Source organism: Carassius auratus, unplaced genomic scaffold (genome assembly GCF_003368295.1).
Source record: "Carassius auratus strain Wakin unplaced genomic scaffold, ASM336829v1 scaf_tig00216278, whole genome shotgun sequence".
Taxonomy (NCBI): Eukaryota; Metazoa; Chordata; class Actinopteri; order Cypriniformes; family Cyprinidae; genus Carassius; species Carassius auratus.
Window position 1 is genome coordinate 90,701 of NW_020528488.1, and position 14,962 is coordinate 105,662.

The 14,962-nt window shown below is 35.5% G+C and overlaps 1 protein-coding gene across 1 annotated transcript in view; it reads left to right on the top strand.

The window, feature by feature from the left end:
• The window catches only part of LOC113097456 (glutamate receptor ionotropic, kainate 2-like), a 158,892-nt gene that overhangs the window by 88,949 nt on the left and 54,981 nt on the right, over positions 1-14,962 (top strand). The window contains exon 9 of the mRNA XM_026262686.1: positions 8,034-8,257. Coding sequence (XP_026118471.1) covers positions 8,034-8,257 — 224 coding nt within the window. The remainder of the gene's footprint in view (positions 1-8,033; positions 8,258-14,962) is intronic.

Consider the following 14,962-nt stretch of genomic DNA (forward strand, 5'->3'; position numbering starts at 1 on the left):
CCTAAACTGACTAGACTGATTTCTTTCTCAGTAAACATCAAAACAATTTAAGCAAACTTGATTTCTGAATTGTTTTCTATATGACTATATTTGAGGTAATTAATTTATTTTAATATCACACGATTCTTCAGAAATCATTCTAATAAATTATTATTTTCTGATCCTTCAGAAATCATTCTAATAAATTATTATTATCTGCTCAATAATAATAATAATAATAATAATAATAATAATAAACACTTATAGTGGATAATAAATACAGAATTATCAACAACATTTTTATGTGGAAAACGCAGTGATCAAAATTTGAGAACAGTTACCACTGTAGCACGAAAGAAGATTACAACACAAATTTTGGAGGGTTACAGCTGTGAAGTGATTGACTAGATTCCCACACAGCACTTGTGTGATCTTGGTCCATTCTTCTTTTGGTCTCTTCCATAGTTTGTTGACTGTAGAGGGTTTTTAGCCATAAATTTGTCACCAGGGATTTTCCAGATATTTTGAATAAGGGGCCAGACTTCTGTAATTGGCTCTTCACAGTATTTTTATTTTTTTATTTTTTTTGCTGAACAGATCCTATATGTTTATGTGTATGATAACATGTTAATTCATACTGAAAAATAAAATGAAATTGTATTATAAAATAAAAATCAAATTATATATATATATATATATATATATATATATATATATATATATATATATATATATATATATATATATATATATATATATATATATATGTTAGTGGTGGGCATAGATATTTTTTTTTTTTATCTAGATTCATCTCACTGCAATCTTGAAATTAATCTAGATTAATCTAGATTAAAATGGCTCATTCGAATTCTGCCGAAGGCATTCAGAATATGTGTGTTACCCAAATAAAATTGAGAAACAGTAAGTCTTTGAGAAGGGTTTTATCAAGCTAGGTGGTGCATTAGAAAAGAGGCTCATCTCCTGTTTCCAAAATGCATCACAAAGTGCTTGAAAAAGCTGTAAACTAATTCCACATTGTACAAGGTGCAAACAACATTACGCCTATTTCACACCAATGTATAAGTTTAAGTTTAAGTTTAAGTTTGTAGGTGTCAAGGTACAGAAACCAAATAATTAAATGTAAAATAGCACTGGATAGTCTTCAATGTAAAAATGAAATATACAATCAAACCTACATTTATTCAGACACCTTCAACATTTCTCACATTATTACAGTTTTGCTATATATCAAAAATTATATCTGGTGTCTGAATAGTTTTTGGTTTGACTGTTAAAACTACAAAGTAATTCAGTCAAGAGCAGTGAGTGATTTTCATTTTCATTTTCTTGGAGTAACATTACAGCAGCCAGTAGCTAAATTAGCCACGGTCACTTTAAGAGACGATGAACGCATCCAATATAACACACATCCCATTTCTTTCCTCAACTGTTTACTTTCAGTTAAGAAATAACTGACAGTTTTTTCGAGCATAATTTCCAAGGTGGATATTTTGACATATTTTGTAAGTATTTGTCGGCACAAGAGCAAAAATATGCAAATTCAATGTTCAAGTGTTTTGAGACTCCTTTCTCTGCGTGAGCCCTGAACACCAGAACACCGTAGTGTTGAATTGGGCTCTTTCACATCTTTTTGTTTGTTCAAACTGCGATTTGTATTTGTTCGTTCAGGTGCAGGAGGGGCTTCGAGGAGAACTTTGCAGAAGAGAGCTCAGTTCAGTGTTGTTGTCCGTGATACGCGGCTCTCGATCTCTCTCGTGTGCACCGAACACAGCGCGCGAGTAACCAGCTGCTCTGTTCAGCTTTTCCGCGTCTTGTGTTCGTATGCTTTAATGTTTAAATCGACAAGCGGTAAGGCTAAAAAACACGTGAAAAAGATAAGCTTTCGTGACGATGCGCAGCAGTGGCCTGTCAACTGTCCTGAGCATCTCTTTTAGACTGGCCTCAGCCAGTCAGTTATATTAAATATCAAGGTGAAATTCATCATAGCTTGCTTAGACCCAGCTTAGACCCAGCTCCAAACCCAACTTTTATCGCCCGATAAGAATCTCACGTTAACGCAGAACGTTAAAGCCGATAACGGACCACCACTAATATATATATATATATATATATATATATATATATATATATATATATATATATATATATATATATAGATAGATATAGATATATATATACAATTAGAATTTTGCCTTCTGTTTTTTGCCTCGATTCATATTTAATTAGATTATTAGGAAATTGTAGTGTAAATCATAAGGCGTTCCTAATTCAATTCAGGATGGTGCACGATCCTGACATATTTCCACCCTGCTGCAGAAGGGACTTGTCAAGATTATACAATGAAAGTAGATGCTTTCAGAGTAGAGATGAAACATATGAAAATAAGATTACAGTGTGTGTGCGCACAGCAGATGGTATGAAATGCATTAAAATAAAACTCAAGCACATACTGCCGAGAGGACACAAAGTGAAAAATCTGCCATTTGTTTTTTTCCCCCATAGAGCTTATTAAGCACATACACTTTCACAAACACACACACACTGCCCTTCGACACCCTCATTAGACTCCACAAAGACTAAAATAGGAAAAACCCATTGCTGAGAAAAGTGCTGCACACCTCATATTCAACAGCAGTATCCATTGCTCCAACCAATACATCAAACATATCTCTTAGTCACTGCTTCTCAATTGGTCATGGTCGGATCGTCTGGGGTGAAAGTGGAGGGTGTGTGTGTGTGATGTCGTAACACCCCCCCCCCCCCACCCCCCACACACAAGACGAGAGCAGGACAGACTGTAATTGGCCTTGACAAGCTTTCAGAGCAGTCTGGAGTTTGCAGTTTGCCAGTACATTGATGTGCTACAGATAAAAATATCTTGTCAAAGGATTTTAGAAGAAAAAAAGGAAGGTAGCGAGACAACATCTGCTCACTTCTGGCATTAATTTGCCCCCTCTGGGAATAATTATAGACAATCCAATAATTCTAGACGGAAGCCTTTATTTTGACTGAAATTATACCAATTCTAACAGTAAAAGTAGTAAAATTGACCTAAATGTCAGTTCTAGGGGCACAGCCATCTTAGGCAGTGTCAGTGTTTCGACAGCAGACCCTCCATCAGTTCTGGAGGAGGAATAACAACCTTACTATGTTAGAATGGATGTTTCTTTGAAGAATTATCATGTTGAATTTTACAGGGTATAATCTCAGATTCATAATCATATTGCAGTCAAATGATGAATCATCAGCACTAGCCTCAAATTGTAATTGTAATTCTAATGTTAATATGCCTTTAAAAATATGTTTGAGGGCTCCAAACTATTATGCAGGATTTAAAAGAGACTGTAGATTGTAGACCAGGATTCCTTTGCCCTGTAGATACTTTGTCATTTGATTACTTTCTGTTTTATTTGGAGTTTGAGAGACATATCAGAAAGATAGAATTCATAATGAATAAATGATAAGTCTGGGATCTGTGTAAAAACAACTTCACTAAAAACAGTTTCAAATGTGGATTGTTTTTTAAATTTATAACTTGAGAATTTTGCTTTAAACTCAACAAAGTGTTTTGCTTAATGATTTCCACAACAATATTAAACACACACACACACACACACACACACACACACACACACACACACACAAATATATATATATATATATATATATATATATTACAATAACAATAATAAGCACCAAACCTGCATATTCAAATTATTTTGGAAGGATCACATATGACAGAAAAGACTGGAGTAAAGCCCATTTACATCAAAGATCCATAACCATAAAGATGACTTTAATGAAAACTATATTAACACCATAACTTTCTGTTTATTTTACACACACTGCAGTTTTGTCATCTAATTTTTTAAACGCTCAAGTATTTAAATCAAGATGGATTTTATTGTAAATGTTTTTATCAGCTGGAGAAAAAAAAGTTATTTTAATTTTATAATAATATTTCAGAATATTGCACTTTTACTGTATTTTTGATCAACAAAAATGCAGCATGGATGAGCACAATAGACTTCTTAAAAAATAAAAAATAAATAAATATCTATATATATATTGGCACACTTTAGTTTGTCGACCAATTATCACAATTAAATAACTATTAACTTGGTTTTTAGCCTCAAACTTCTAATTTGCTGCTTATTAATGTCACGGTTGCCTTCTATGGCAAAACGAAGAACAAGGAGACGTGGGCTGAACTCAAAGTAAGCAGTCTTTAATCATCAAGCACGGGGCAACTCAAGGCAGGCAGAGACACAGAGGAAACACAACATCGACGTTCAATACCGGACGCTAGATCGGAAACAACACAGGGCTTAAGTAACGAGGGAATTAATGGGACACACCTGGGATCAATACAACTAAATGGGGAACATCTGGAAACAAATTACATAATAAGGACAGGAACAGGAAGCAAACCAAACATGGGCTTAAAATGAACATGGAGTTCATGGGGGAGGAAAACACAAGACACAGGCCTGACAATTAATAGTAAGTAAGATAGTTGTTAAGTTTAGGTATGGGGTAGGATTAAAAGATCTAAAATATGGTCATACAGAATAAGCACATTAACATGTGCTTTATAAGTACTAATAAACAGCCAATATGCTAGTAATAAGCATGCTAATAAGCAAATAGTTAATTTTGGTTTTTAAAATGAAGTGTTGCCAAGAATCTTACTGATCCCAGATGTTTGAACAGTAATAGACTGTAATAGAATACGTACAGCTGTGAAAAGCTGCATTGTTACTTCACATCTGTTTACACTGGACACGAGTGAAGAAACACATCCGGATTCCTCCCATAAACTGCCTGCACTCGAAGCAGAACTGATTTTTTTCTGGTCCTTTCCTGAGAATATACAGTGGGATAAGCAGTACAGCAGAATCTCTACCAGCTGACATATTTCAGCCCTCACATGTTATATACAGTCACACTACTTATTGATATGCTAAGAAGACATGGTTTTGATTATCGCAGCTGCGGTTGTCACAGCGATGACAACATCACGCAGGCCACAAAAAAAATAAAAAAATAAAATATTCGAGGGCATGTTGAGTAGCGTTTGTGTAGGCAGGGCCATTTCTTAGCATAAGCAAACAAGGCGGTTGCCTAGAGCGTCGTTATCTGCCTTCCGAGGCAGCAGCCAATGGAAACGGAACATCATAAGTGACTGATCTGGAACAATTTGTTTAGTCTAAAATGATCAGTGTAATAATAAATTCTACCTTTTCCCACACTATTTTCATCGGGGGAGTGCCTATAATGCTTTAAAATGCTTGGCGTGAAGATTTTATTTCTACATTTATTTATGATGATGATGATTAATATTATTATTATCCCCCCTGTTTGTAATGTCTCGATGACTATATGGGGAATGCATCACTTTAAGTATATACACCATTGTTTATTACAATAGGATTGATCTAGTTTGGTGTGCATGCATATCAATAGTAAACCCGCGTAATTTAAAAAGGCACATTACTTATGCTAAATGTTTTATTTATTTTTCCTTCCAGGAAGTTATCTGATTACATAATTATATGCATTATTTGAGAATCCTTAAGTCTAAAAACTTGGTGCTAGTTGATGAGAAACTAATTAGATATCGGTAAGGAGATGGCAATCGTAATACTTAATAACTATTTAACATCTTGGCAAATTAGTACATTTAATGTGTACAGTCATGCCCACAAATATTGGCACCCTTGGCAAATATGATAAAAAAAAGGCTGTGAAAATTCATCTGCATTGTTAATCCTTTTGATTTTATATTTAAAAAATTCACAAGAATGTATCCTTTCATTGGATAATAAGAATTTAAAATTTATCATTATGAAATTAATGTTTTTCTCGACACAATTATTGGCAGCCCTAGAAATTCTTATGAGTAAAATATCTCTGAAGTATATTCCCATTCATATTCACAATTTTGAGCACTCCAGCATGATTATAAACATGTAATTATCCAGCCATTGCTTCCTGTTTCACAGAAATATAAAGTGGAGGGAAAACAAAGCCCAAACACCCTTAATCATCCATCACAATCAGAAAAACCAAAGAATATATTTCTGATGTTCAGCAAAAGATGATTGAGCTTCACAAATTGGTGAAGTCGCTTTAAGAAAAGAGCTAGAGCAGTGACAATTCCCATTTCCACCATCAGGACGTAAATTAAGAATTTCCAATCAACAGAAAATGTTAGAAAACTGCCTGGAAGAGGTTGTGTGTCTATATCCTCCTAATGCATGGTGAGGAGGTCAGTTTGAGTGGCTAAAGACTCTCCAAGGATCACAGCTGGAGAATTGCAGAAAATAGTTGAGTTTCTGGTTCAGAAAACCTTAAAAAAAAAATTCAAACAGAACCTACATCAACACATGTTGTTTGGGAGGGTTTCAAGAAACATTCTCCTAGCTCATCCAAAAACAAACTAAAGCATATTCAGTTATCAGACACGACTGGAACTTCAGATGGGACTGGCTTCTATGATCAGATGAAACTAAAAATGAGCTTTTTAGCAGCAAACACTCAAGATGGGTTTGGTGAAAACAGGGATAAACAGTACCCCATGTGTACAATGAAATATACAGCTGTATTTTTGATGTTGTGGGCCTATATTTCTGCTGGAGGTCCTGGCCATCTTGCTTAGACACATGGCATCATGGATTCTATTAAATACCAACAGATAAAAAATCTAAAAGTGACTGACTCTGTTAGAAATCTTATAATGGGCCATGTTTGGATCATTCAACCGTACAATAATAATCCAAATAAACAATAATCCAAACACAAACCTCCGTTTTAAATTCTTATTATCCAATGAATGATACATTTTTGTGAATTTTTCAAATAAAACATCAAAAGGATTAACAATGCAGATTAATTTTTACAGCCTTATTTGATCATATTTGCCAAGGGTGCCAATATTTGTGGGCATGACTGTATGTTTTCAAAAAGTCTCCCTATGCCCCAGTGACAGTTAGAATTATTATTATTATATTTTTCTAAAATTAGTTTTGTATGAATGAAAATTTGGGAAATTTCCACCAATTGATAAAGTGTAAAATAGTGTTTTTTTTTTGTTTGTTTTTTTGACAAGTTAAATTACTCAAATTCACCATCAACTCATTGTAATGTTGAATAGTAAAATTTTCGTACAAATTAAATTGTACAAAATCACCACCAAATTGGTCAAAACTTAAAATTGTGATGTTTTTGTACAAATGTAATCAGACAATTTCACCACCAATTCATCAAAATGTAAAAGATGGGATTTTTTCCCTATAAATTCTCCACCACCAATCCACATTTTCATAAAAATTAAACTGTAAAAATGCAGTATACTAATACTTTGTCTTTTTTTTTTTCATGAGATTGGGTTTGACAGTCATAACAATTTCCAAACATTAGGCCTCATTGATGAAATGAGAAGAATGTGCAAATGTCTGTCAGCCTTCTAATTATATCCATTAATTGTTGGGAATGGTATGTATTTTAAGACATTTTCATTTACAGTAACAAAAATTACCAAAGAATGCAACGTATCAAACTCAATGGAAAGTTATATAATTTAAACTTATTTTATGTAAATGTTCAAGTGGACTAAAAGTTACAGTCAAACTGACTCTAAAAACATATGCTAAGAGATGCAGGTTATTGAAAGAGTTCAAACAGTGGTAGACTTGTATAAAAGCTTAAACCCCATTCATTTTCCCTTTTTTAAATGCTATTTTCATATTTTAGTCTAGTTGGGTAGCTGAGAGAGTGGATTCGATTCGGCGCTCCTCCGGTCCCTTAGACCCAGTAAATCATGAAAGGCTTTAGTAGCTGAAACAGTTGCAGGTAAATCAAGAGAGAGAGCGCGAGTCCAAGAGAGGGCTTTAAATTTCCTCTTAAATGTTGTGGGGCTGAGTGTGTGATGTGTAAAAGCCCTGTTTTCTTAATTTGATTTCCTCTAAATGCTTCTGCTCGCCCTGATTTACAGCCTATCGCTCTTTTCCCTGTGCTTTATTTGTTGGCAGAAAGCTGATCTTGCAGTGGCACCCCTGGCCATCACGTACGTGCGGGAGAAGGTCATCGACTTTTCCAAACCCTTCATGACGCTGGGGATAAGTATACTGTACCGCAAACCCAACGGCACCAACCCGGGGGTGTTCTCCTTTCTCAACCCCCTGTCCCCCGACATCTGGATGTATATTCTGCTCGCTTACTTGGGTGTCAGTTGTGTGCTGTTTGTCATAGCCAGGTAACATACCAGCCACATATGTAGACATAACCCCACATCATAACCTTGTCTCACTAACATGTTTTGTTAACTGAAGCAGTTCACTCCGGCCTTAAAAGAATGGTTATCCCCAAAAAATATAAATTCTCAAACTGTTTGTTCACCGGATCTGTGGATCTGGACTTTTATTCCATTGATCACATGAGGTCAAAATTTCAAAGCAAATGGGCCTGTCAAGATCCAAAATGATCAAAAGCATCATAAAAGAAATGAATACGTCTTCTGAAGCCATGACAGTTTGGTATAAGTAAATTTATAATATAGACTGTCCAGTCTCACTGGAAAAACATGCCTCTGCCTACATTTCTGCAAAACTAAAAAAAAAAAAAAAAGAGAAAAGAACTCTAAAGGAGTTAAAACTCTTACAACTTTTATTCCTTTTTTACACAAACAGAGTTTCAACAAAGAAACCCAAAACAGCACAAACCCACATGGAAGGAAGTTAAAATAGCACGGTTATATCAGCAAATGGGTTTAATATTACTTTTGCTTTCATTAACACTATCAGGTCAGTTAAGGGTTGGGTTTGGTGTAGGGTTTTTTTTTTTTCCAACACAATGGGACACTAACATTTTAGCAACACTTACAGGACATTTGAAATCTGAATTGCCGTAATATCTTTCTAAAGCAAGTAATAAAATAATGCATCAAAACGTGCCTATACCAACAAATTAAAAAAGTGACGTTGGTCATGAATTAAACATGCATTTTAGCGCCACTGACTGGACATTTCAATTTTTGAAACTGCCGCGATATCATGCAGTATAATGCTTAATTTCTGTGTTGCCGAAATGTCGCCATAAGTATGTATTTCCAATGAGTCTGGGTTGACTATAGAGCACAAGTCAAATGGACTATGATACTAGTTTGGTGCTTTTTTTTTCTCTCTATTGGAGCTTGTCAGTCCCAATATCTATTCTTGTTTTTTTTTTTTTTTTTTTTTTGGCTCTGGAAATTCTTCAAAGTTCAGTTTTATGGTGTTGGACCATACTTAGGTCAAGGGGAGTCCAGTTCTTCTTCTGAAGGGCCAATGCTCAGAGTTTAGCTCCAACCAGCTCCAAACTACTTGTCTGAAGACCTTCATCATCTGCTCCATGTTCGTTTAATTAGTGTTGGAGCTAAATTCTTCAGGATAGTGGCCATGTAGGATCAGGTTTTGACACCCCTGATTTAGGTTAACTTTTCCTTTAAGAATCCCAAATGCCAGTCGGACAATGTTTACATGATGAAACGTCATGAGATTCAGCTCAGTCATTTCCTGGGGAAATTAGAAATATAAAATACCTGCAGGTGTGAACAGCAGATAACTGATAGTTAAAAGAGAGAGAGACGGAGAGAGAGAGAGAGAAGCACACACACACACACATACACACACACGTAATAAACACATGAGAGAGGAACTGTAAGGGTTGCTTTGGTCTTCCTGTCTTGGCAAAGAGGAGCTACAGTATTTACCTCTCTTCAGATAATACACAATAGCACAAACCATAAAAGCAAAGATACAAAATCACAGTTTCAAGACAGTATGTGTGTGTGTGTGTGTGTGTGTGTGTGTGAAATACAGAAAATAGGTATGTGGGAGTGTTCAAATGTGTGTCTGTGTGTGTGAGTGAGATTGAGGCATTTTTCTGGTGTGAAACGCAACCTCCCCCCAGCACTCGCTGTCCCTACTGTCTATTTGATATACTTTTGTTTTCTGACTGGATCTTTCCACATCCTGCTTCATATTTCCTTTGGAAAACTGAGATTCTATGACATGTAATGCTACAAAAATGTAAGTTCACATTTTCCAAAAATGATAGAATTATTATTATTATTATTATTATTTCTTACACTTGGTTGACGACACTAACAACTTAGTGTCTTTGGGCAGCAGTGAACATCTAAAATGTTGTTTGCATGACATGCATCGTGTTTTGGAGTAAATTTCAGACTTAATTAATGGGTATCACACTTCATTGTTTATAGTAAGTAGATAATACTGACTAATTGTCCTTTAATTAAAGGAAATTCTGGGTTAAGTGCATGTTAATACGTGAATTAGAAAATAATTTCGACTTGTAATTCAGTTTGTAAAGACAAACAAAAATATAGCTGCAAGGAGTAGTTAGCAGAACTGTGTACAGGGAAGTACTCTAAAAGAGCAGAATTTACCTTTTCATATATGTTCATAGCTTTAAAATGGATTCTTGTATAATGTATACAAGATGTAAAGGATGAAAAAGGCAGTTTTACACCCATGTAACATTCAAATATGTGGGCTTACAATAAAGTCAAGATATTTTTTTTTTTTCAGTTAACATGATCTTTGTTGATCATTTGTTTATTTATATTGGACCCTGAATGTTCCTGTACATGCAGTACATTCTTAGAATAAATCGCTGAGATCGATTTTAATCGCATTGATACTTTCCATTGGTCTTCATTTGAAGCATGGTGGGGAGAAATCCAAAGAAAAGGCCTTATTTTAACCTTAAAACTCTTGGGTTGACTGCATTCAACTGGTCTAACCTGATTGTTTTATGGTTAATGCACTTGTGCTTTATAAATGTTACTGGCAATATGATCACACAAGTTTATAACAAGCTACAACTGTCATCTAAGTTGGTTCAGAATATGCACCTTTCACCTTATAACTGCACTAACGTTAATGCTGGGTAAGTTTCACCTTTCTATTTCTCAAATTACCAGTCCACAGCATGCTTTAACAGAAACACACAGAAGACAAAAAATAATTACTGTGTTTATGTGTTTGTCTCTTTGTACACATTTCTTTATGTGTGCATGTGCAACTGCTTTTCTATGTGCACTTTAAAGCTAGTACTGCAGCAAACATGTCTGCGTGCGAGAGTGAAAGACAGAGCGAGAGAGAAAGAGATCACAGGGTGACATAATGGGGACTGGTAGGGTTTCCTAAGGCTTACTCTCACCATGCAGTATTTAGAAACCTTCCTTCTGGGCACAGTATGAAAGTCAAATATTTATCCTCTTCTCAGAATCTGTAATGCATATCAGCAGTTGTTTTTGTTCCTGTTGTTTTCCTCAAAAGTTTCTCCTCTGTTTTCCGCGAAAGCAGGTGATGAAACAGCTGAGAAAGTCTCAACTGAAAATGAGTTAAACTTATTCATGCTACCGGTTCTCATCTTTGCTGTAAAACAAGTGTTGCCTTGATGCTGTGAATCATGCAGCCGATGCAGTAATCAAATGCTGCATCTGAATCTAATGCTTTAAATAAATCACAATTTTTTCTGTTATCTGACTGAATGTGGTACATGTAAAACCATATTCCTATCAAAGGCAAGCTAATCTTACTATTTCATAATATATACAGTAGTAGAAATATACACTCCTGAACAAAATCTTAAGACCAGGGGATGCTTGCAAATTTTACACATTTCGCACTAGTGGATCATAACCGGGTTGTAAGTGCTGCTTCAAAATGCCAAAAGAAGAAACAGGAGCAAGAGATAAAAAATAGAGAGTAGGCAATTTATTGAAAACTGCATTTAAGGTCAAACAGGCTGTTCATCAGCTGATCAAAAGTTTAAGACCATAGCCATAAAAAGGTCAAATCTGCACAAAAATATGGCTTTCATGTCATTGTTTTTCAAGCAGTCATACTGTCAAGATCTCCTGATGGCAAAGGCAAAAAGGCTTTCTCTTTTTGAACGTGGCAGGATTGTTGAGTTGCACAAGCAAGGTCTCACACAACGCGCCATCGCTGCCGAGGTTGGATGCAGTAAGACAGTCATTTTACATTTCTTAAAAAATCCTGAGAGTTATGGGACAAAAAAGTCAAGTGGTAGACCCAAAAAGATTTCACCTGCACTGAGCCGCAGGATCCGACGGGTTGTCCGTGAAGACACAGGTCGATCCTCGACCCAAATTAAGGCCCTTACTGATGCTGACTGCAGCCCAATAACCATAAGACGTCATCTGCTAGAGAAGGGCTTCAAGAACAAAAAACGTCTTCAAAGGCCACGTCTCCTCCCACGACACAAACTTGCCCGTTTGGAATTTGCAAGGGAGCACCAAACATGGGACATTGAAAGGTGGAAGAAAGTTTTATTCTCTGACGAGAAAAAATTTAACCTGGATGGTCCTGATGGTTTCCAACGTTATTGGCATGACAAGGAGATCCCAGCTGAGATGTTTTCTACGCGGCACAGTGGAGGAGGCTCCATCATGATCTGGGGTGCTTTTTCCTTCAATGGGAAAATGGAGCTTCAGGTTGTGCAGGGGCGTCAAACGGCGACTGGCTATGTGGATCTGTTGCAGCGGGCATCCCTCTTGACCGAGGGGCCGCGTCTGTGTGGTAATGACTGGGTCTTTCAACAGGACAACGCTGCAATTCACAACGCCCGCCTGACAAAGGACTTCTTCCAGGAGAATAACGTTGCTCTTTTGGACCATCCTGCGTGTTCCCCTGATCTAAATCCCATTGAGAACATTTGGGGATGGATGGCAAGGGAAGTTTACAAAAACGGACGTCAGTTCCAGACCGTGGATGCCCTTCATGAAGCCATCTTCACCACATGGACCAACGTTCCCACCAGCCTCCTGGAAACAGTCACATCAAGCATGCCGAAACGAGTGTTTGAAGTGATCAACAAGAACGTTGGGGCTACTCACTACTGAGTCCTTTTTTGACACTTTTACTTCTGTTGTGAGTTTATTTTTGGGCAATGGTCTTAAACTTTTGATCAGCTGATGAACAGCCTGTTTGACTTTAAATGCAGTTTTCAATAAATTGCCTACTCTCTATTTTTTGTCTCTTGATCCTGTTTTTTCTTTTGGCATTTTGAAGCAGCACTTACAACCCGGTTATGATCCAATAGTGCAAAATGTGTAAAACTTGCGATGCATCCCATGGTCTTAAGATTTTGTTCAGGAGTGTATCTTGCAGATGTTTATTATATTGTATTTACACATCAAGGGCCCTATTTTAACGATCTAAACACAAATGTCCAAATCCACTTTTGCTATTTTAACGACGGAAAATTGGTTTTTTTTTTGGACCTGGGCACATGGTCTAAACGGGCCATGAAAGATTTGCTATTTACATGGCAGAATTTGGAAAGTGCAAAGAGAGAATGCATCTCCGAGATGAAACGGAGCTGTTAGTGTGCGAGCAAATAGGTTATTCAAATTCGGATTCATGCGATGACTATCCATTATGACATGTAGGCATTTATAACCACACACACACACACACACACACACACACATATTTTACTTATGGGTGAAAAAAGTGCAAGATATTTTATCCATTGGAAATTGATTGGAAAGCAGGCATTACACACCACAATGGATGAGCCAAATGGAAAATAAGCAAGATTCATGAAGTCTGAAAATATTTTATAAAACGATATCAGGTGCAAAGCACACTATTTTGATGAAAGTTTGCAAAAAGACAACAAAACAAATAAAACAAACACACAATAAATGATCACAACTGACTTTTCTTTTATTACATTACATAGTAACTTGCATAGTAACAGTGGTTATTAAATACATATTGTTATTGTCTGGTGTGTTTGTCATTAGCCACTGGTGTCCTACTGTAAAAAAAAATAAATAAAAAAAATATATAAATAAATAAATAATAATAATAATAATAATAATAATAATAATAATCAATATTAAATAATTAAATGAAAGAGTTTAAATGTACCGTTAACACTGATGCTATACCTTTTCAAAATGTACTTATATGTAGTATTTGGCACCATTTAGATATACATTTTTAGATATAAGGTACGAAAGTGTACCTTTTCAAAGGGTCCTGTACCAGTGACAGCTTTGGTACAAATATATATATATATATATATATATATATATATATATATATATATATATATATATATATATATATATATATATATAATTTTTTTTTTATTATTGTTCTAAGAGTGTCAACATATTGATATATAATTTTGTGTGTGTGTCTGTTTATATAAACACAGTGTATCTGAATATTTTTCTAAACCAAACTTTACATACAACATGTATTTAAGAAAATGATTAAGGTACATTTTTATTCCATGCTAACTGGATTTTTATTTTCTCTGAAGAAAATACATGGCGGTAATAGGCAGTTGGTTGACTGCCTATGGCGTGAATAGTGCATGCCTTTGCTACTATAATAATACATGTTCAGGGTGGTTGCTAAGGTTTTCTAAGTGCTTGTCAATGAGTTGCTGTGCAGAAAGTTCTGGGTGTTTGCTAGGAGGTTGCTTATTGGTCCAGAGTCAAAAAGAGCCAGTGTGATAAACATCCCTAGATCGGGCTCAGGTGCCTTCTTCAGTGTCAGTCTAGGATCTAGAAAATATAGGATTTAAAGTTACATCCAGCCATAAATAACATGTCTGCTTATCAAACTGTCATCTCTGAACATATAATATGCAACGCAAAAAAAATTTTTTTTGATGATTTCTCTTAATGAAAAAAAAGGAGGATTAATGTTGGGATGAGCGTAAGCATGAATACATTTTTTTTGTTGACTTTTTTCATGTTGAATTTGCAATCTTTGTAAGGCATTCAAGATGTTAATTGGTGGGACCATTTCTCTGTTTCCTCTTTATGGTGTTCATGGTTGACTCAAAAGTGTATGTGCTCACAAAGAAGGACATAACTTTTACCACAAGTGGCTTCAAAGTGGAAAAT